Raw genomic sequence first — 23,347 nt, 5'->3', positions numbered from 1 at the left:
AGACTAATAAATTCATGTAGGAAAAGTACATAGAACAGGGATGCGCTTAGCACATGTAAGTACCATATAAATTCTTGCTGTTATTATTATTATTTGAACAAAGCTGCAGGGAAGCAGGGCAGCACAAGCTTGGCTCACAGAGGGGGCTCAATAAACCTAGGGGAGTGGATGAGCTCTGGGTTGCAGTCTCCTGATGGGACTTTTGGGGCATATCAACAGGAACATTGGGTCCAGGCTGTAGGAGGAGGCCTTGCTGCATTCTGCTCAGAGCAGGCTTAGAGAGCTGGGCGCAGTCCTCGGTGCTACCACCTGGGAAGGCAGAAGAGTGTTGTGGTGGTCCTGTGATGAGCAGCTGTCACCTGGAGGGACAATGGCCTGAGTAGAGGGTCCAGCACACCCAGGTGTCTAGTGATACCAGAGCATGCAGTATCTGGGGGCTGCAGTGGGCTTGCTGTGCCTGGTGTCAGGTAAGGTTGCAGGACCTGGTTCAGGAGGCCTCACATGCCAGACAGATACTGAGACCCTGCTGTGAAGGCGGCAGGCCTTGCAAGGGTCTGAGCGGGACAGTGTTCCTGGAGCAGAATGGACTGGGGGACTTCTCTCCTTAGCCCTGGGTCAGAGGACTTCAGAACACTCACAAAGGCCAGTCTCTGAGATCTTCGGCACGTTCATCCCCAGGCAGCTGGCTTGGCACATTTTTAGACAATGCTACTTGTGTAGTTTTCAAAAGGTAGAAATGGAAAAGAAAAAAAGCTTCAAATAGACATAATTTTTTTTCCAGAAGCTATTTTTACACGGAAACAACTGGAGAGCCTACTCATCATTTTAAAATGCTTTTAACATCAGCGCTGCCTCATGTCTGCCTGTGTACCTGCAAACCAGTGGCACATCCAGGAATTAAATGTGGGTTTAAAAATCCCTTGGTCCAACTCCCTCTTTTCACAGGTGGTGTAACTGAGGCCCGGAAAGGGGCAGTGACTTTCTCAAGGTCACACAGCCTGTCGGGGCATAGCTGAGACTTAGACACCTTCGTGGGAATATGATTTCCAGGATGAGAACAGGGAAGAAGGAGACCCTTATGGGTCAAGTTAGAATTTCATACTGGGCAGCATCTCTAAGGGGAAGGACCTCTTCAGACTTCTGCTGACTTCTTAGAGTTACAGAGAAGGTGGTGCAGAGCCCAGCTCTGTCCCTCAGCAGGCCCTCAAAAAATTCATTCATTAAAAAAAATATTTACTGAGTACCTACTGTGTCCCAGGCAGTGTTCTAGGTGCTGGAGATACAACTGTGAACACAGCAGTCCAAAACACCTATTCTCATTCGTTCCTGTATTATTTCATTCAGCAAATGTTTATTGAGGGCCTTCTACGTGCAAGGCACTTTCCCTGGTCCTTGGAATAATCAGTGACCACAGCAGAATTTACATTCCAGTGAAGAGAATAGGCAATAAATATTTTTAAAAAGTCAAGAATATTGCATGTTAGATGGTAAAAGTTCTATGGGGAAGAAAAACCATCTCTAAGGCAGGGGTCAGCAAACCATGGCCTGTGGGCCAAGTCTGGCCCTCCACTTGTTGTTTGTTAATAAAGCTTTATTGGAACACAGCTACACTTATTAGTTTAAATATTGTCTGTGGCTACTTTCATGCTACAGGGGCAGAGTCGAATAGTTGTGACAGAGATTGTATGACTCACAAAGCCAAAAAGATTTATTATCTGGACCTTTGCAGAAAAAGCTTGCTGATCTCTCCTCTAGGAGATCCAAGGGAAAGTGTGAAAGAAGCATTGGATACATGGTTATAAAAAATATGTCATTAAAATAAAATTCTGCCACTTATTGGAAAAGTGAGCTTCCTTATCTGTAAAATGGGGTAATGCCTGGTGCTCAGGCCACCCCCTCTCACTTGAATGCTGTGGCCCCAGATTATCCCCAGCCTGGGGATTGCTTCCTCCCAAAGAAGAAGGAAACCCCATCACTAATTGCTCATTTTTCCAGAAACAGCCCCCCTAGGTGTATCAGTCCAGAAATCAGCCTGAACCTTACGTGACTCACATAACTTCCTGAGCAAAACCACGAGGGGATTATCATGTTTGTCCCCAGATATAGTCTTAGTAAACAAAACTCATGTCTAATGTGACTGGCTGTCATCATCACATTGTGATGCCTGTGTCGCCTCCAATCCAAGCATTTCAGGGTCAGAACCACCACGGGAGGGTGTCATATGCCCTCCTCTACCCCTGTTGCCACGACTTGGAGGTTCTGCCTGTAAATAAAGGCTTAAAAAGATGTTACATCCCCACCCCCCACCTCCTCCAGAATCCACATTTAATTTTAACAGTATGGCTTTTTCACTCCCATTTCGTTTATATATGGTATGGGCTTCTATTTATTTATTTATTTTTAGGAAGCATTTTCAGTCCGGGAAAATGATAGCCCGACAAGAAGCATAATTGTACTGATTTCCAGAAGTGCAGCCATACTCCAGATCTGATGTACTGCGAGCCATGAATCAGAAAGATTCTATTAAACATCTCTGGGACGGGTGACACAGGGGTATTATCCAAGATGATTAGTTTGACTCGGTCATTATGGACACAGACAAGCCTGACAAAATTGCATTTCATTCCCCAGTGAATTCGTAAAACCACTGTACACATAATAATAAGTTATAGTGCTGGGTGCCCCGCTCCGGTTGACGGGGTTTCAGGTTTGGATAAGGTGCCATTTTCATTGTTTTGAAAACAGAGTCAGGAAGCACTGAATTGAATGACAGTCCTTTAGCTGAGATGTTCTTACAGGGTGTGGGGTTTACTTGTTAAAATGGTAGGATGGTGGGGTGGCCATATAATTGTCCAAACCAGGACGATTTTAGAGTGGAAGAGAGCACTATTAAACATTACCCCAGGGGGCCAGCCCGGTGGCTTAGTAGTTAAGTTCAAGCACTCCGCTTCGCCCAGGGTTCACAGGTTCCAATCTCGGGCACAGACCTACACACTGCTCATCAAGCCATGCTGTGGCGGCGTCCTGCATGTAAAGTAGAGGAAGATGGGCATGGATGTTAGCCCAGGGCCAATCTTCCTCAGCAAAAAGAGGAGGATTAGCAACAGATGTTAGCTCAGGGCTAATCTTCCTCACCAAAAAAAAAAAAAAGGAAGAAGAAGAAGAAAAATTACCCTGGGATGGGAGGCATAAACCAGGACAGTCCTGGGCTAATCATAGCATTAATGTGTGTGTCGGGAGGGTGTGAATAGTCGTAGAGGATGTGTTGGCTCCAAATAGTCAGGGCTTATCACCCTTGTTTCTATAAATGCTACCCTTGTGACTTTGGATAAGTCATTTTGCCTTTCTGAACCTCAGTTTCCTCATCTGTAAAATGGAAAAGATATTTAACACTTGTTCTGCTTACCCCCTGAGGTCTTTTTCTTTCCTCCTTGGGTATGGGGGAGGGGGTTGTGTTGACTTGCTGTTCATGTGTTTTCACATCTGTTTCCTCGTATAATTCTCTCAGCTGTTAAGTGGCGTTTTGTAGATAAGGACACTCAGGAGTAGGCAGTTGGGATAAATTGCCAAAGATCCCTCAGCAAGGAAATGGCAGGACTGGAATTCCCCCAGGTCAGTCTAATGCCCAAGCCAGCATTCTTTCTGCAGATCAAAAAATAGTACTCGCTGATTATGTATTCCAAGAATCTTCAAGGTTTTATGGGAAAAATATGCGAAATACGTAAAAGCATTTGGAACCTCAAATTCCTGGGTCAACATAAGGTCTTGTTATCGTCACTCCAGGTTATTCAGCAGGCTGGACTGCACAGGGTACAAGACAGCATGGTCCGTCCCGTGCTCTTTCCTCCCTGGCTCATGGCCTCGGAAACCTATGGTGGGGATGGGGGTTCTGTTACCTGTCCCTCCACTCCCATTTCCTCTGCTGCTGCTGGAGAGTCTAAGATCAGGACAGGGTGAGGTGGGATTAAAGGAGTGGGGTCAAAATAACTTGCTGACTAGTCCTGTTTATGTCCCACCATCCGTGCCCGCTGTTGTAGCAGGCTTTCCCACGCTGGCTCTTTTCCATAGGCACACTGAGCTGGGGATCCACTCTAGCTCACTTCTTGTGACCTGCTCTGCAGGTAGGAGTACACCTGTTGACATACCTTCTGCTTCTGACGTCCCCCTACCCTATCAGGCTACTGTCTTGGATGGGACCCCTTTCCATGCCTTCAGCCAGCTGCCTGCCTTAGCTTTCACTTGCCTCCCAGCAACTCACACGTCCCTGCCTTGGCACACCATGTACATGCACACTGCTCACTGTCTCTCTCGCTCATTCTCTTGGTCTTTCCTGGCCCTGCATTTCAGGCAGCTCTAGCTGTCCTCCCATCTTCCAAAACCTTCCAGGGACAGTGACTTCCTAAGGCTCCTAACTCTGGGGACACAGTTGGGTCCTCCTGAGAGCTCTTTCTCACCAGGCTTCACCAGGGAGTGAGGTGCCACTACCCCTTTTGTGCTGCACTCTGAGTCCCAACAAGCTGTGCTGCTGGGGCCTTTCTCACTTGGCTTGAAGGTGGGGGGCCAGGATGGGAGAAAAGTCAAATCACCCTCTGCTCCTAGAGATTCCCCCAGTGAATCTTCTGCCTTTCTCTTATATAGTGTTGGGGTGGACAATGGAAATGGATAGTCCAAATGTCAGACTGAGAACCTTCTAGTAAGATTAACTGGATAAAGTAGGAAAACATCAAATAATGAAAGGTACACTTCCCCAAGAAGATACAATAACTATTAATTTGTAAATACTTAACAACATAGCTCGGAAATATATGAAGCAAAAAATGGACAGAAATACAAGAAGAAATTGATAAAATCACAATCATGGTGGAAATTTTTGACATACCTGTCTCAGAAACCAATGGATTGAGCAGAAAAAGAGAATAGTTATTTAGAAGATTTAAACAGCAGAATTAAGCTGGAAATAATAAACATTTATGAAAATTACCCTCATACTGTGTTACAAAGGAATTCTCAATGGTTTTCAAAGAATCGATATATTTTTCCTTCCTTTTTGGGTATCCTCTTTTTTTTCTTATCAGTAGTTGACTATTTTGTTAGCCTTTTCAAAAAATCAACTCTTGGGGCTGGCCCTGTGGTGTAGTAGTTGAGTCCAGCGTGCTCTGCTTCAGCAGCTCGGGTTCATGGGTTCGGATCCTGGGCACGGACCTACACCACTCATCAAGCCAGGCAGTGGTGGTGTGCCACATACAGAAAATAGAGGAAGATTGGTACAGATGTTAGCTCGGGCTAATCTTCCTCAATCAAAAAAAGAGGAAGATTGACAACAGGTGTTAGCTCAGGGCAAATCTTCCTCACAAGGAAAAAAAAAATCAACTCTTCCTTATATTTATCTAAAATTTGTTTTCTATTTCATCACTCTTTCTTCTACTGACTTTTGGTTTGTTGTTTCTATTTCTAGTTTCTTTTTTTTTTTTTTTAAAGATTTTATTTATTTATTTATTTTCCCCTCAAGCCCCAGTAGATAGTTGTATGTCATAGTTGCATATCCTTCTAGTTGCTGTATGTGGGACGCGGCTTCAGCATGGCCGGAGAAGCAGTGCGTCGGTGCGCGCCCGGGATCCGAACCCGGGCCACCAGCAGCGGAGCACATGCACTTAACCGCTAAGCCACGGGGCCGGCCCTCTAGTTTCTTGAGTTCAGTGCTGAGTTCACTTATTTTGTCTTTCTTGTCTTCTAATAAATTTATTTAGGCAGAAACATAAATTTTCCATTGTCCACCCCTCACAGCTTTTGTCAGGCAGTGTTCATTGTAATTTTAGTTGTGATTTCCTCTTTAACCCAAAAGTTATTTAGGAGATTGCTCTGAAAGTGTCCCAATATTTAGGAGCATCTGCCTCCCTCCATTTTTTCCTGCTCCCTCTTGCTTTTTTTTTTCTTTCATAACTAGATTAGTACATTTAGATCCTAGAATGTGGTCTATATCATTTCTGCCTTTTGAAAAATTTAAGATTAGAGTCATGTGCTGCATAATCATTTCGGTCAACGATGGACTACATATGTGATGGTGGTTCCATAAGATTAGTACCATACAGCCTAGGTGTGCAGGAGAGTATACCGTCTAGGTTTGCGTAAGTACACTCTATTATGTTCACACAATGATGAAATTGCCTAGCAACGCATTTCTCAGAACATATCCCCGTTGTGAAGGAACGCGTGACTGTATCTGAGTATCTAGTACGTGGTCCTGTTTTTTCAGAGTTCCGTGGACATTTGAAAAGGATATGTATTCTTTAAATATTGGGAAAGTCAAGAGGGTAAATTGTGTTATTCAGATCTTTTATCCTTACTCATTGCTATCTGATTGATTTGTCAGTTTTCGCAGAGATGTGTTAGTGTCTCATTAAGTTTATGGTTTTGTTAAATCCTCTTTGTACTTCTAACCGTCTTTTTTTTTATATTCCTGTGGTTTATTCCAGTTTACATAAAAGTTTATGTCTGTCATTTCTTCTTAGTGGATTGTATCATTTATTAACTTAAGTATTCCTCTTGATCTCTTTAGTGCTTTTTGCCCTGAATTGTACTTAATTTGTTATTAATTTTGCCACTTCTGCTTTTTATTTGCTTGATATGTCTGTTTATTTTTAACCTTCTGTGTCATTTTATTTTAAGCATGCCTATTATAAATGTCATATCTTGGATTCATTTATTTTAGTTAAAAGATTAATTTTTATGTTTTAATAAAGGAATTGAAATCATATTTGTTGTGATTACTAATATTTAGTCTTAATACTGTCATTTTATGAAGGTTCTTAATTATCGTGTTTTATAGTTCATTCCTATTTTTTTTTCTTTTCAGATTTTTGTTAGGTTGATCAGGTTCTGTTTTCTTTTCCATTCTTTTTTTGTTCCTCCAATGGTGTGGAACTTCTACTTTCCCTTAAAGTTATCATAAATAGCTAATAAATGAATTCAGCAAAGTTTCAGGGTGTAATATCAATACACAAAAATCAGTTGTGTTTCTATACACCAGCAATGAACAGTCCCAAAAGGAAACAAAGAAAACAATTCCATATATAATAGCATCGAAAAGAATAAAATATGTAGAAATAAATTAAACCAAGGAGGTGAAAGACTTGAACACTGAAAACTACCAAACATTGCAGAAAGAAATTAAAGAAGACCTAAATAAATGGAAAGACATCTCATGTTTATAGAACGGAAGACTTATTATTGGTAAGATGGCAATACTACCCGAGTGATCTGCAGATTCAATGCAATCCCTATTAAATTCCCACCAGCCTTTTGGGCGGAAATGGAACAGCTGATCCTCAAATTCATATATAATTGCAAGGGGCACTGAATAGCCACAACAATCTTAGAAAAGAAGAGCAAAGTTGGATACTCACACTTCCAATTTCTACAAAGCTATAGTAGTCAAAACTACCACACAGTTTTGTCTATCCTTACTGGCATAAGGATAGACATATAGACCAAAGAAATAGAATTAAGAGTCCAAAATAAATCCCTACGTCTATGGCCAATTGATTTTCAAAGGGGTGCCAAGATAATTCAATGGTGAAAAAATAGTCTGTTCACCAAATAGTGCTGGGACAACTGAATAGCCACATGCGAAATAATGAAATTGGAGTCTACCTCATGCCATATACGAAAGTTAATTCAAAATGGATCCATGACCTAAGTCTCAGGGCTAAAACCATAAAATTCTTGGAAGAAAGCATAGGGGTAAATCTTCCTGACCTTGGATTGGGCTATGGATTCCTAGATATGGCATCAAACGTATGAGCAACAGAAGAAAAAAATAGATGAATTGGACTTGTTCAAAATTAAAAACTTTTGTGCATCAAAGGACATTATCAAGAAAGTGAAGAGACAGTCTACAAAATGGGAGAAAAATATTTGTAAATCATATATCTGATAAGGGTCTAGTATCTAGAATATATAAAGAACTCTTACAACACAACAACAAAAAGACGAACAACCCAATTAAAAAATGGGCAAACAACTTGAATAGACAGTTCTCTAAGGAAGATATGCAAATGGCCAAGAAGCATGTGAAAAGATGTTCAACATCATTAGTCGTTAGGGAAATACAAATCAAAACTGCAATAAGATACCACTTCACACCTACCAAGATGGCTATAGTAAAAACTATGGAATATAAGTGTTGGTGGCAAGAATGTGGAGAAATTGGAACCCTCATACATTGCTGGTGGGAATGTAAAATGTGCAGCCGCTGTGGAAAGACTTTGGTAGCTCCTCAAAAAGTTAAACAAAGAATTACCATATGACCCAGCAATTCCACTCCTCGATATGTATCCAAAAGAATTGAAAACGGGGACTCAAATAAATATATGTACATGACTGTTTGTAGCAGTACTATTCACAATAGCCAAAAGATGGAAACAGCACAAATGTCCATTGATGGATGAATGGATAAAAAAGTCATGGTATATACATACAATGGAATATTATCTAGCCGTGAAAAGAAATTAACCACTGATACATGCTACAACGTGGCTGAACCTCAAACACATTATAAGTGAAAGAAGCCAGACACAAAAGGTCATATACCGTATGGTTCCATTTATATTAGAATATCCAGAATAGGTAAATCCATAGAGACAGAGCACAGATTGGTGGTTACCAGGGATTGGGAAGCCAATGGAATGGGGACAAACTGCTTAATGGGAATGGGGTTTCCTTTGGGGATGATGAAAAAGTTTTGGAATTAGATAGAGATGGTGGTTATAAAACATCGTGTATGTACTAAATTCCACTGAATTGTTTGTTTTAAAATGGTTAATTTTGGGCCAGCCCCGGGGCTTAGCGGTTAAGTGCGCGTGCTCCGCTGCTGGCGGGCCGGGTTCGGATCCTGGGCGCGCACCGACGCACCACTTCTCCGGCCACGCTGAGGCCACGTCCCACATACAGCAACTAGAAGGATGTGCAGCTATGACATACAACTATCTACTGGGGCTTTGGGGGAAAAAATAAATAAATAAAAATTATAAAATGGTTAATTTTATGTTATGTAAATTTTACCTCGATAAGTTTTAAGAAATTATAACAAATATATTTAAACTTATATTTTCCTTACAATGTAAATAACTAATCATTATCTGTAATTTCCTCCTTTAAGGAAGACACAGCTTCTAGCTGAAATACTCTAGATTTTTAGTTTGCAATCATTATTAATTTTATAATCCTCTACCTTTTCTGTTTTAGGAATCCTTATAGGACAGTCACATTAAATCCTGCAGTCACCATCCCAATCACTATTTCGAATTAATATAAATTGTAGTGGTTTTCTAGCTCATCACTCTTTCTAGAATCCCTTTCTTGGGTTAATTTTTCATTCTCTAGGTTCTAGCTTTGAGTGTTTGTATCAGAAAGGATTATTTAAAAGAATACATTATATACATTATATATATTTTTACTTCCTATGGGTGAATTTTTAGATTCATTTATCATTTTATTTTCTTGTGGTAAGTGAGTTTATTCTGATAATTGGATAGAATGTAAGCTTATCACTGCAACAGGCTTCTGGTCCATTGGATGTTCTTAGATTCCTTCCTCTCCACCCCTCCTCAAGGCCCAGAGGCCTCCCCTTTGCCTGTTTACTCCCCTGCCTAGAAAGGGGGATCTTCATGGTTTGCCAGTCCATTAATGTTTTTACCACTATTTCTCCTGGCATTTGGTGAGTAGTTTGTTCATTTATTCATTCATTCATTCGTTCATTCATTTGTTTAACGGATACTTTTGAGCACTCATTACATGCCAGGTGCTGTTAAAGAAACTGGAGATACAGCAAAGAAAACATGAACATCTCCTCCCTCGTGGGACTGACATTCTAGTGGGGTGAGATGGGGAATAAACACTAAACATAAAAAATTGATAAAATATATAAGATGTTAGAAGGTGCTAAGTGATGAAAACAAACAAACAAAGGAGCATGGCTGATGGTTTGCGATTTTAAATTGTGCAGTTAGGGTAGACCTTATTGAGAAGGGGATGTTTGAGTAAAGAACTGAGGGCTGAAGGAATGAGCTGTGTCAATATTTGAGAGAAGTGTGTTCTAGAGAGAGGGGACAGCCAGCGCACAGGCTCTGAGGCAGAGGCACTGCCTAGTATGGCCAGAGTGGCATGAACAAGGAGAACAGTAGGAGGTGATGTCAGGGAGGTAGAAGGGACAGAGGTGGACGTGGGGGAGCTAGACCATGCAGCTATTGTGAGGACCCTGTCCTTACTCTGAGTGAGAAGGGGACCACTGGAGGGAGGTGAGCAGAGGAGTGACGTGATCTTACATTTTAACAGGGTAACTGTGGTCCCTGAGTGAGAATAGACCATAGCAAGGGTGGAGGTAGGGAACCAGGTAGGAGACTAGCGCAGTCATCTGGGGTACAGAGGATGATGGCTTGGACCATAGTGGGCACATCTTGTATTTATTCTGAGGATGGAGCCAATAGGATTTCCTGACAGCTTTGGTGTAGGATGTGAAAGAATGAGAGGAGTCAAGCGTAGCACCAGGGTTTCTGGCCTGAGTAACTGGAAGGATAGACTTGCCATTAACTGAGGTGGAGAAGACCATGGATGGACAGATTCTCTTTGGACGTGTTAAGTTTGAGATGTCTATTATAATCCAAACAGGGGCGTCAGATAACAGCGGGCTATATGAGTCTGCACTTCAGGGGAGAGGTTCGGGCTAGAGATATGAGCTGGGGAGTTTGCAGCATATATAAAGCCGCAAATCTGGATGAGATCACCAAAGGAGTGAGTGTGTTTAGAGAAGAAGTCTAGGATCTGAGCTTGGCGACATATCATCATTCATAGGTTGGGGAAAAGAATGGGAATCAGCAAAGGACATGGAGATGAAATGGCCTGTCATGTAGGAAGATTAGCATCTGTGATGTCCCCGAAGCAAGTGAAGAAATTTGTTCCCAGGAGGAGAGGGTGACCAAATATGTCAAATGCTGCTGAGACGGTCCAGGTGGTCAGGGGAGGACTGAGATCTGACCGTTGGATTTAGTAAATAGAGGTTACTGGTGACCTTCCCAAGCCGTTCTGGTGGATGGTGGGATGAAAATATAATTGGAGTGGGTTTGAGAGAGAATGAGTAGAATGAAAGATATAACTCTTTCCAGAAGTTTCCCCATAAGGTTTTGCTAATATTTTTAACTTCTAGAACTCTTTCAATTTGGCATCTCTTTCTACATTCTCGTGAGGACACTGGTGGTGTAGAGCAAATTAGGCACCATGAGTGGCCCATCTCTGCCTTAGGGGACATGAGAAATATGAATCTTGAAGAGGCCTCTGACCCAGTGTGGACAAATGCTGGATTCAGAGTCACAAGACCTGGGTTTGAATCCCAACCAAGACTTGCTAAAGCATACTTAAGCTTCATCTTCTTTGTCTGCAAAATGGAGAGAATAGTCACTTCTTTGCAGAACTCATACGGATTAAATGGAGAACGTGTGCGGGTAAGCCAGGTCCAGTGGCTAGCATACAGTAGGTGCTCAGTATGAATCAGTAGCGGGGCGGGTTGGTATTCAGGTGTCATGCATTTAAGATTTGATTGCATTCGGAGGAGGTATGTACATGTTTTCATGTTTCGTTATTTTTAAGTGTGCTAATTGCCTCTTTAAATGAATTGTCATAGTCGTGTTATTCCAATATTTTGATACAACATATGCTTATTTTTGCAAAAGGCTTCTGGTCGATTGGGCCGGTTCCAGTGTGTTGAGCTTTTGGTTTTTAAATGAAGGAAATGGACTTGTGTAATCATTTAGCATTCATTGGGCACATGCTGTGTGTCAGCACCCCCAGTTCTGGGTGCTGGGGGGCAGGCAGCAAGGCGGCGGTCAAGAGACATGAACAGTAGGTGACTGAGGGACTTATGTTCTATTGGGAGGGAGAGACATGGAAACACCTAGGTGAGGTCTAAACCTAAAGCCTGGCACATTCTGCATCTCATGTGCTCATTTGTCCCATTCTAATTGAGCACCCACTATGTGCCAGGTCCTGGTGACAAGACACCCTTAACCCCCAGCCTTATGGAACCTGGGGTCTGGAGGGAGGGGACACAAGCAAAAGGTGAGTAAAGAGTCAAAAATAATTGCGGGTGGTAGTGATACTATGGGGAGCACAGACAAGGGGCTGCGGAGGGAGAGTGAGGGGAGGGGAGTCTTGCCGTAGGATGGGCAGGGGACCGGGGAAGGCTTCCTGGGACTCTGCTTTCTGGGATGATATGCTGCCTGTGGCTGAGTCCCACCTAAAGGCAGTCGACCCCCAGCCCATCTCGGTGGTCAGGCTGAAGACAGACATCACCCCACAGTGCGCAGACCTGTGGTGTGGGGAGTTAGAAACATTCACAGTGGGCAAAATGAGTGAGGATACCGAGCAGGTGAGCTGCTGTTTACTTGCTCTTTGTCCCTGGGGAAGTCCCTTAACGTCTCTGAAACTCCAGGCAAGGACAACAACGACAGCAATAACAACCGACACTGAGAGGGCTGGCTGTGTGCCAGGTGGTGTCCTGAGCAATTTGTACATATTGCTTCATTTACTCTTTACAGCAAGCCTGTAGTATGTACTGTTATTACCCTCTTTTCACAAATGAAGAAACTGAGGCACAGAGAGGTTAGGTAACATGCCCAAAGTCACACAGCTAGTACATGGCAGAGCCTAGATTCAAACCCAGCCCCTCTGGCTCTTAACTACAACACTGTACTGCCTCCTATACAGTGGGGACAGTAGCACCTGCCTCCAGGGCAGTCACCAAGGTTGAGTGAGACACATGGTTATCGTGTCTGCCCTGGGACCTGGCTCATTCATCCATTCAACTAATTATTTTTGAGTTCTTACTTTATGCCAGGTTCTGGAACACAGGACCAACAAAGGCTGTCCTGGCAGACCACACATTAAACGTTAAACAAATAATTATATGAAAGTTAGTTAACTACAAGTTCGATGAGTGCTTCCAAGAAGTGCAGGGCAACCAGGCCTCCTCTAGAGAGTATCGAGGAAGCCATTTACACCAAACCTATTGCTGAGGGGTGAGTAGGAATGAGCCAAATGAAGGGAGAGCATGTGGTGGGCAAAGAATTCTACAGAGGAACAAAATATGTGAGGGCTGGAGGTTGGAAAGCTAACTGTGGCTAGAGGGGTGGTGGGAGCCAGGCCCTGAGGACTTAAGGGCCATGTTTGGGACAGTAGACTTTGTCCTAAGCACGGTGGGGAGCCATCAAAGCATTGTAAGCATGGGAGTGACGTGGCGAGATGATCATCTTTCTGGAGACCACCCTGGCCACATGAAGGGAATGGATTAGCGGGGACAAGAGTGGGCTGTGGGAGACCAGTCAGGAGGCTATTGCAGATGTCCAGGTAAGTGATGGTAGTGGCCTGGATTGAAATAATGGCAGTGGGAATGGAGAGAAATGGACAGGTTTAAAAGATATTTTAGAAGAGTTTCATTGGATTTGAGGGGTGACCAAGGGTGAACCCTAAGTTTGTGGCTTTATTAACTGAATGGAAGACCTGATAAGGGAGACACAGGTGCCAGTGGGAGAAGGAGCATTATGATAGCAGCTTTGCACGTGTTGACTTTGAGATGCTTGTGAGACACCAAGAAGGAATATTGAGGTGCACTTAGATGCTGAGATCTGAAGCTCAGATGAGTGACCAGGATTGGAAGTGGAAATGTGCACCTAGATGGGAACTGAAATTGAGACGGTCAGGTCCACCCAGGGAGAGAGTGTAGGGCAGGAAGAGAGGAGAGCTCAGGGCTGAGCCCGAGAAACTCCAACACGAAAAGTAGGGTAGAGGAGGAGGAGGTGGCATTGGAGGAGAAGCGAGAAGGTGGGCAGACAACCAGGACAGCATACGGTCCTGGATGCTGAAGGAGGGGTGTTTTCAAGATGAAGGAAAGCGATCAACTGGACTGACACTGCTGAGGGGACAAGGGAGATGTGCTTCAAAAAAAGCTGATTGGATGATGGGAGATGGGGAAGAGGGGCCGATGGGTGAGGACAGCCCTTTCAGGAAGACGGGTGTGAACTGAAGAAGAGACAGTGGTAACTGGAGAGGGATGGGGGAAGCGTATAAGACCCCAGAGAAACACAGAGCATGTTTCTGTGCTGATGGGAATCATCCAGCAGAGTGGGGAGGCTGAAGAGCCAGGCGTCACAATGGTTAATGGGTTGACTGAGGTCCTTGGGACAGAAGAAGAAGGGAAGGGAGTAGGATCATTCCATACACAGGCAGGGAAATTGGCCTTCGGAAGAAGGAGGGGTGGCTCTTCTGGCCTCGGAACAGGAAGCAAGTTAGTGCCGAAGGGGCAGGTTTATGGTCCTGGTGTCAGGACGTCGTTGGAGCTATTTTCTGTTTTCCTTGTGAAGTAGAAGGCAACTGGTCATCTGCGAAGGGGGAAGGAGCAGAGAGGGAGCTAGAGGACTAAGGAGAGAAGATGGGGCTGGAGAGAATCATCGTGGAAGTTAACAAGCTGGGAGGGAGTGGTTCCCAGAGGGGTGGAAGCCCCCACAGAGCTGGTGAGCGTGATTTCTGATGAAATTTGGCCAGAGCTGTGCCCGGCTCTCTTGGTGAGGATGCAGAGGGGGCGGATGGTTGGGTTCACGTCAGGGGTGGGAGTTACTGGCCAGGTGCCAGGCGTAGAGCACGTTCTCTCCTCCACTCATTTCTGATCACTTGGAGATACCGCTCCTGTCTCCCCTCTCTGCTGCCCTACAGCAATCTCCCTTCACCGAATCCTGCGCCACTCACATCCACAACTGCACAATCTCACTAATTGACATGTGGGTATCTTGTCTTGAAAGAGATGCACATAAGGGTGAAATTACATTAACACACACATGTGTGCACCAAAATACAATCCGAAAAGTATTTTCTTCACCCTTGGGTGCCACTTCAAGATATTTGGAGAGTTTTTTTCCTCTCTGTCTCTCCTTTTTTTTTTTTCAGTAGACAGGTACTAATTTTTAAGCAGGAGTGTTCGGAATGTATTATTTGTGGAAGGGCACTGGGGGCAGAGTGGACAGAGGCTCAGAGGGGGAGACAGGTGCCTGGAGGCTCCTTGAAGAGGTTGCTACTGTCACAGCAGCAGGAGAAGGTGTGGATCAGACCCAATTACCTCCTAGTGTTGTGACCCAGGCGAAGCTTCTAGATCCTGATTTTCTGATCTGTCAAATGGGAATAAATACAGGATTCTTTTAAGAATTAGAGATGTTATAAGTCAATTATACCTTAATAAACCTGGGAAAAAAGAGTTCAGGGTAGACCTACCTGGGGAATGAGGGAGACATCCATGTCAAAGTAGACTCAGCTAGGGAATTAGGGAGACAACCCACATCAGGTGAGACACACCTGGGGCATTAGAGAGACATCCCAGGTCAGTGTAGACAGACTTGGGGAATTATGCAGACACTCCAGATCATATTAGACACACATTTGTAATTAGAGAGACATAGAAGGTCACTATAGACACACCTGGGGTATTAGGGACACATACCAGTTCTATGTTAACACACCTAGGAAATTGTGGTGGAAAAAAAAAAGAATTAGAGATGATGCACATATAAAACACCCAGCATATAGTGGGTGATCCGTAACTAGTCATGAGGGTTATTATTCAAGGTAACAGTAATGGTTGAGTCCAGGTGCCTTGTAAGAAAATGTGCTTTTGATCCTCACAATTTAGAGGGAGGAGTTAGTTTCCCAAGCTCATCAATAACAAGGCTGGACCAAAGCCTGTTTCTTGGGGCCCAAGCTCTCAACTTGGCCATGACTCAATACTGCCCCTAAGGATATGAGGACCCAGATTCCCAGGATCCGTGTCACAGACATGAAAACGTCGCCTTCCTTTGGAGATGGTGTAAGTTGAGGGGGAGGGTAACTGGGGTGAGACCTCTTTATAACTCCTCCAATTCACACACCTCTCTTCTCCTAGGTCTAATCTCTTCCAGAGTATAGAAGGTGAGGAATGGTTCTCCAGGCTAACATAACCTTGATGCCAAAACCTAACAAGGCCAGTATGAGAAAGGAAAATTATAGGCCAATCCCACTCATGAACTAGATGCAAAAATCCTAAACAAAATATCAGCAAACAAAATCCAACAATGCATAAAAAGAATAATACATTATGACCAAGTAGGGTTTCTTCCAGAAATGCAAAATTGTTTTAACGTTAGAAAAACCAAGTGAAGTCATTTACCATATTAACTGAATTAAAGGAGAAAAGTCATTTGAGCCTTTCAGCAGATGCAGGGAAAAAGAGTTCAATAAAATTAAAAATCCATGCACAATTAAAAGAAAAATAAACACCTTCTTGACAAACTAGGAGTGCCCTTCACCTGTTATAAAATGACTGTAAGAACCTTTGTCAAATGTCGTACTTAGTGGTAAAATATTGAGATATTTAAGAAGGGAAAAAGCAAGGGTGCCCACTCTCACCATTTCTCTTCAGCGTTGTCCCGGAGCTTCCTGGTCAGTGCAGTGAGGTGGGAAAAATGAGCAAATGAGGACTGGAAAGGAAGGTGTCTAGTAGGGCTCCTGGCTGGTGCTCCTGGGGGGATGTTTGTACCATTTACCAAGATGAGAAAGACCAAGAGAGGTGTTGGGAGCTCACAAGAGAAAGTCATCCAGCTGCCCAGGAAGACCACCAGGCGGGGAATCAGGACACTTTGTCTCCACTCCCAGCTCTTCTACTGACCCTCTTGGACCTGAGTTTTCCCATCTGTAAAATGGGTGGGTGTGGAAAGATGGATTCATGGTGGGCTGCAGTGGTCAGATCTGGTGGGAAAACAGAACAGGTGACCAGGAGCTGGCCCCTCTCTCCAGGAGGGCAGGTTTTGTATACAGACCCCCTAGTGGGAGGGAGCACCCATTTGGGGGTGGGGCAGGAGTCAGGTCACCTGGATCACCTTGCAGAGGGATCATCTCTTCTCTCCTTTGCCAAGGGGGTTGTTATCACTGTTGTTGCTGCTACTGGTGTTGCATCTTCTGCAGTTGCAAGACACTGACCCCTGACAACATGCCCTTTTGATGTTTTAGCCCTACAACAGCCAGAACGAGAGCAACGAAGACTATGAGATCCCCCCGATAACACCTCCCAACCTCCCTGAGCCATCCCTCCTGCACCTGGGGGACCACGAAGCCGGGTACCACTCGCTGTGCCACAGCCTCGCGCCCAACGGCCTGCTCCCTGCCTACTCCTACCAGGCCATGGACCTCCCTGCCATCATGGTGTCCAATATGCTGGCCCAGGACAGCCACCTGCTATCAGGCCAGCTGCCCACGGTGAGTCCCTGTCACCTGCCATGGTTCTCGCTGGTTATGGCAGGGAAGGGGGTTAAGAGGGGAGCAGAATGCCGATGCCTCGATGAGGACCCTCTGCTTGTGTGCAGGGTCTGGGCTCAGCTGGTTGCTTGCATAGGGGTCTCCAGAATATGGGGGGTGGGCATGGAGGGAAATTTATGTCTTTGTGCTACTAACTTCTGGAGCTCTGTTTATAATATCTTGGTATTATTCGTTTTATTATTTTTTGACAGTATAATCTCATCTTTTAAAAAAATTTTAATGGCTTCATTAAAATATAATTCACATACCATACAATTTACCCATTTAAAGTGTACAATTCAGTGGCTTTCAGTATATTCACAAGAGTTGTGTGACCATCTACACAATCTATTTTAGAACATTTTTATCACCCCAAAAGAAACCCTTTAGCCATCGTTCCCAACCCCCACCCCCAGTCCTAGGCGACCACTAATCTACTTTCTGTCTCTATATATTTGCCTATTCTGGACATTTCATGTAAATGGAATCATATTATTTTTAAAATATTGTATCTTGCTTAAGCTGCCAGGGAAGAGAGGCTGATTACTGAGTTAGAGTTTGCAGGGTAGGTAGAAATTTGGCAGACAGACAAGGGCAGGAAAGGATCTTTCAGTCTAGGGGAACAGCATATACAAAAGCAGGAGGCAGGAGGACTCATGTCATGCTTGGGAGCAGAATGTGGTTCGTTCCTTTTGTCGGGCTGGAGAGAAGGGACCTGAAGCCAAGGAGGGAGAGAGGAGGTGAGAGAGCTAGCAGGGTCTGGATCACAAGGGTCCTGAATCCCATGCTAAGGAAGTGTGTGGTTTTCTAGCATGAATGGCTGATTTAAACCATAGAAAATCAGTAGAGAATTTTTGTATAATAGGAAAATCTCCTTAAGGGAATTCTAATACTTCTCCTGAATGACTGTGGTTTTTGTTTATTCTTGCTTTTTCCTTTATAGTTAATATTATATACTAGTCACAACTCTTACATTCATTCCTGAGTGACAAGAACCAAACTCAAACTAGCTTAAGCAAAAAAGACTGAACTACCCAGGGTGGACAGAGGGTTTCAGGCATGGCTGGACCCAGGAACTCCAGCACTGTTAGGGCCCCATCCCATCCCCATTTCCACACAGCAGGCATAATGGCTGCTGGCAGACAACATCTTCCCTGACATCTCTGGCGGGTGGCAGTTTGGGTCTTCCAGGATGGACCATGACAGAGCGTGGCTGGATCAACCACTGTGTCCAGGAGGAAGCTCTCCTTGATTTTGTCAGCTTGGGTCACAAACACACACACCTGTGGCAGGGAAGGAGGGGCTGCTTAATTGATTTCCTAGCAGAATCACACGGTGTTGGGTGGATCACATTTACCTCTGCAGATACTGCTCGGAGGCCACAGCCACATTTGTTCTAGCAGCTGCCTGGGACCCTGGGCATACAGTTTATATTCTAACAGTCTTGACTGTATTTTGTTTATTTACTGTTTTCTCTTATTACTGCCAAATTTCGTTGCTTAAAAAAAAAACTGTATACTCTCTGTATTTTTTGGAAGCCACATCACATATTCTTTTCACTTGAAGCTAAGTGAGAAGTGAAAGGAGAGAAGGGAGGGAGGGGGGAAGGAAGCCAACTCAAGCTCCGCAGTTTATAATGTTCGGGGTCTGAGTAAAGTACCCCAAGGAAATTGATGCTCCGTGTCTCCAGGAATACTTGCCTTTTGGGCCCATCAATAATGCAGATCCTTAGCTTCCTCTTCTCTAAGAGACCTGACGATGCCACAGCCGTGTGGTTTTAATTCCATTTTGTTAGAGCTTCTACCTTAGCTGCTTGCCGGGCTCATTTCCTAACAAAAACTTCGCTGCTCCGGACTGTCCCTGGTGGGGATTTACGGTAACACAAGCAGGGGCGGGGCCCGGCCGCCGCCTCTGGGGAGGGCTGTGGACGCAGGGTGAGTATGGCTGTAGTCGCTGGCCTGCGGTGCTGTGGTTAATGGAGACCGTGTGGGGTAGTGGTTAGTGCGTGGGCTCTGGAGTCCCAGGGACCTGCGTTAGATCCTGGCTTCATCTCTCAAGCTTCAGTTCCCTCGTCTTGGAATCATAATAGTATCCACCTCCGGATTGCGGTGAAGTGTATCTGAGATAATGTATGTAAAGTCTTAGCAAATGTCTGGCAGAGAGTCAACAATCAGGGAATATTTGCCATTGTTATTATTAGCAATAAGATGAATTCCCACCGTAACCAAATGGCAGTGTTCTCCCGTAAGTCTGCTTTACCTAAAGGAACAGGCTGCAGATACTCTCACATACCTTCGTGGGGCCACCTGGTTACAGTAACTCTGATAGTTACAAAGGATGTTATCTGTTTATCAATGATGACCCCCTGATAGCTCCTGCTAGGAAATGCTTTTGTTGGGCTCGGTCCAAAGAGGCACTTTGCAGCCATTTTCCAGATTTCTTTTAAAACTAGCTCATGTTAAAAATGCTTCACAAATTCGGATAGCTTTCATTCTTCCATTAGCCGGAGTTTTCAAGTGTTCGCTGCATTTTATATTCCCTCTTTATGTAATGAAAGAGAAGCCAAACCATTTGATCCAGGAGAGGGCTGCCAGACCAACTGGGAAACTGGGTAAGAACGTGTCCACCTAGTAGGACTATCTGGCGAAGACAGACAAGGTGCCCTTAAAGACAAACGTTTTAAATTTGTCTGAGCTGCAGGATCCAGGGTGTGTGTGTGTGTGTGTGTGTGTGTGTGTGTACGTGTACGGACGTGCACACTCTGTGGGTGATGCTGGCATTGTGTCAGCACCGTGCAGAGGACCTTACCAACGTTTTCTCACATAATGCCCCCGAGAACCGAGCGAGGCGGGTATTACTGTCATGAGGAAATGGAAACCCAGGGCAGGTAGGTGATGGTATTAGTTTCCTGTGGCTGCTCTAACAAATTGCCACGAACTTCATGGCTTAAAACAACCAGACATTGGTTCTCTCACAGCTCTGGAGGCTGGAAGTTGAAATCAGTATCACTGGGCTGAGATCAAGGTGTCAGGAGTGTCAGGAGGGGTGAGCTACCTTTGGAAGCTCTGGGGAGAATCTGTGTCTTGCTTCTTGCTTCTAGCTTCTTGCGGTTGCTGGCTGTCCTTGGCTTGTGGCCGCATCACCCCAATCTCTGCCTGTCTTCACATCGCCTTCTCTTCTGTCAGTGAAATCTCCCTCTGCCTTTCTTATAAGCACGTTTGTGGTGGCATTTAGGGATAATCCAGGATAATCTCCCTATCTCAAGAGCCTTAACTTAACCACACCTTGCAAAGACTCTATTTTCCCCAAATACAGTAACATTACCTCGGGTGGCACAGAGGATGCCCCAATTCCAGGGATTCAGACCTGATATCTTTAAGGGGCCATTTTTCAACAGGCCACAGTGATCAGCTGTGCACTTTCTTGAGAGCCTGCTAGGTACCAGGCATTGTTCTGAGCCCTGGATCTGCGAGATGCCCTTGAGGAACACCTGGTGCAGGTGGAGAGACAGGTGAAGAGCCCATTTCTGAAAATGTAGGAAATGCTCTGATAGGATCAGCGCATGGTGCTGTGTGCGCCTAGAAGAGGCGCCTGGCTCAGAGTCACATTCACACCTAAAGGAAGTGATGACCTGATACGTAGTAGGTTCTGTAAGTACTTTCTGAATGAATGAATGAATGTCACACAGCCATTAAGCAGCAAAACCAGAATTCAAGCCCAGGTATGTCCCTTACCAAGCTCCTCTCAGTTTTAGCAGGTGCCCCAGGGATAGAGCAGCTGGGCTTTAGGGCCACAGGTGGCACAGAGGATGCCCCAAGGGCCAGGATGCCACAGATGCAGGTTGGAAAGACTGAGATATGTCAAGGATGTCATCCCTGGAGAGGTGGGTGAGGCCAAGGCATTTGACAGCCATCTCATTAATGCCAAGGCCCTTGGCTCTGATTTCAGAGGCCACGTATTCCTTCTGGTCCCCTGCCCCCTCCCCGTGTGGCCTCCTGACATGCGTGGGAGTCAGCCCTTCTGCTTTAATGGTATGGCTGCTAGCAGGAATCATGTACAGTATTGGAATTGGACCCTTTCACAAAATTAAATATGCTTAAGGCTTCTCCCTCAACTTTGGCGTCTTAACTGATTAAATATTCATTTCCAAGACAAAAAGAGTCAATTTAGTATGAAAGATATATTTTGCCAGTTTAATTTAAAGCACTGCACCTCCATCTGACCCCTATTTTCATAACTCAATAATTTTATCCTGTGTTGATTGTCTCATTTTGAGAGAGATATTGTATGTATAAATCAGTTTCTAAAATACCCAAAGAAACTAGAAGAGTGGAATTTATTAAGCAGCCTCTGTTAAGTCTGAAATAATTTATTTTGGAGTCGTCCTTGGGAGATGTTCGAGCTTATGGTCCTGGCTTACCCAGGAGAGGAATGATCCTGGGAAGGGACAAAGCTTTGCTCCCAGACAAGTTCTCAGTGAACCTCCACCTTCTGCGAGACCAGACAAACTCCTGGGAGAGCCTTGGGCAGGTGGACACAGGGCCTGACGAGAAATGAGTTCTGGCACAGCTCTCCCTGCACCAGCCATGGGCTCTGGTGATTCGGGAAACATGAGGTTTCCCTAAGCCGAGCCCCGTGGGTCGCTGGAGCTGTGTGGTCCAGTCTTGGCCCCGGTTGGCACAGGGGTGGTACACAGCTGTGGTTCAAGCATTCTCCTCCAGCATTGACTCTTGCTTGCTCTCTCTGGGACCTTGGACAAGTCACTTCCCTCCCAGCCTCAGTTTTCCCGTCTATGGAATGAGGATTGGGAGTCCAGCTCTGGTGAACTCACAAATAGGAAAATAGGAATAATTGCTTTGTCAGCTATGACACCCTGGGCAAGTGTGTGGGTTTGAGGTTGGGTAGACCCTCCACTGCCACCACCATACAGGCCACTGGCCTGGAGGGCTCAAATCTTATCAACCCGGATCAAAATCTGAGTGCTAGACTGGTGGTTTTAGATCCTTTGTGCTCCAGGTCCTTGTCCCAAAGCATCTGGCCAGGACCGGTCCTTCTCCCTGCACGGAGAGAGCTTGGAGCCATGGCCCAGGGACGCCCGCGCCAAGTGAAGGGTCTTTCTAGGCTAGTATCCAGGGCTGGCTTTTTGGGAGGGGCTGGGCAGGACCTTAGTTACTGCTTCACTCCCTTGCTTTAGAGATGGTCCCATAAGAGAGCCGCAGCCCTGGGTTAGGGCCTGGAGCCTGGGGGCCGGGCTCAGAGCTTAGGGGAGGGGTCTGTATATTGACTCTGGGAAGTCCTTAAGATCCCCCCCTAACACCTACCGCCTTCTCTTCCCGTTCTCTCCTCTTCCCCTCCGATCTCCTCTCTCCTCCTCCTCCCTTCCCTGACTTATCCCTCCTCCGCCCAGGAGACTTGGTCCACCTCTGTTTGACTCTCACAAACTGAGATGCAGGGGTCCCCCCCCCCCGAGTCTGAGCAAAAGGGACCAAAGACCCCCAACCCTTGATCCTCTAGACTTTGGAGCCACAGGGGGGCGGTAGAGACCCCTCTGTCCAACCTGTTCCTTTTATTGCTCTTAATGCATAATGTGTTTTTTGTTTTGTTTTATGATTGTATCAGTTAGTTTTTGCTGTGTAACAAACCATCCCAACACTTAGTGGCTTAAAGCAAACGATGAACTTTTACTATTTCTCATGATTCAGTTCTTTTGGTCTGGACTGGCTTGGCTGGATTTCTAGGGTCAGCTTCCAGCTTGGCTGGGGCTGCGTGGTCTAGGCTGGCCTTGTTCACATCTCAGCAGTTGGCCCGATGTCAGGGGCAGTGGGGAAGACTTGGCCACAGGTCTCTCATCACATGGTGGCCTGGGCTTGTTTACATGGCGATGGTCACAGGGTTCCCAAGAGCATCAAGAAAGGATTTGTCCCAACGTGCAACCACTGAAAAGACCTCTATCTGCCTCACATTTGCTAATGTCCCATTGGCCAGA

The 23,347-nt window shown here is 45.1% G+C and overlaps 1 protein-coding gene across 1 annotated transcript in view; it reads left to right on the top strand.

The window, feature by feature from the left end:
- Positions 1–23,347, top strand: part of TOX2 (TOX high mobility group box family member 2) — a 140,194-nt gene that overhangs the window by 68,493 nt on the left and 48,354 nt on the right. Inside the window, exon 3 of the mRNA XM_058562664.1 lies at positions 17,077–17,322. Coding sequence (XP_058418647.1) covers positions 17,077–17,322 — 246 coding nt within the window. The remainder of the gene's footprint in view (positions 1–17,076; positions 17,323–23,347) is intronic.

The sequence above is a fragment of the Diceros bicornis genome, chromosome 19, assembly GCF_020826845.1.
Source record: "Diceros bicornis minor isolate mBicDic1 chromosome 19, mDicBic1.mat.cur, whole genome shotgun sequence".
In the NCBI taxonomy this organism is placed as follows: domain Eukaryota; kingdom Metazoa; phylum Chordata; class Mammalia; order Perissodactyla; family Rhinocerotidae; genus Diceros; species Diceros bicornis.
This window is presented reverse-complemented; position numbering and strand designations above follow the sequence as displayed.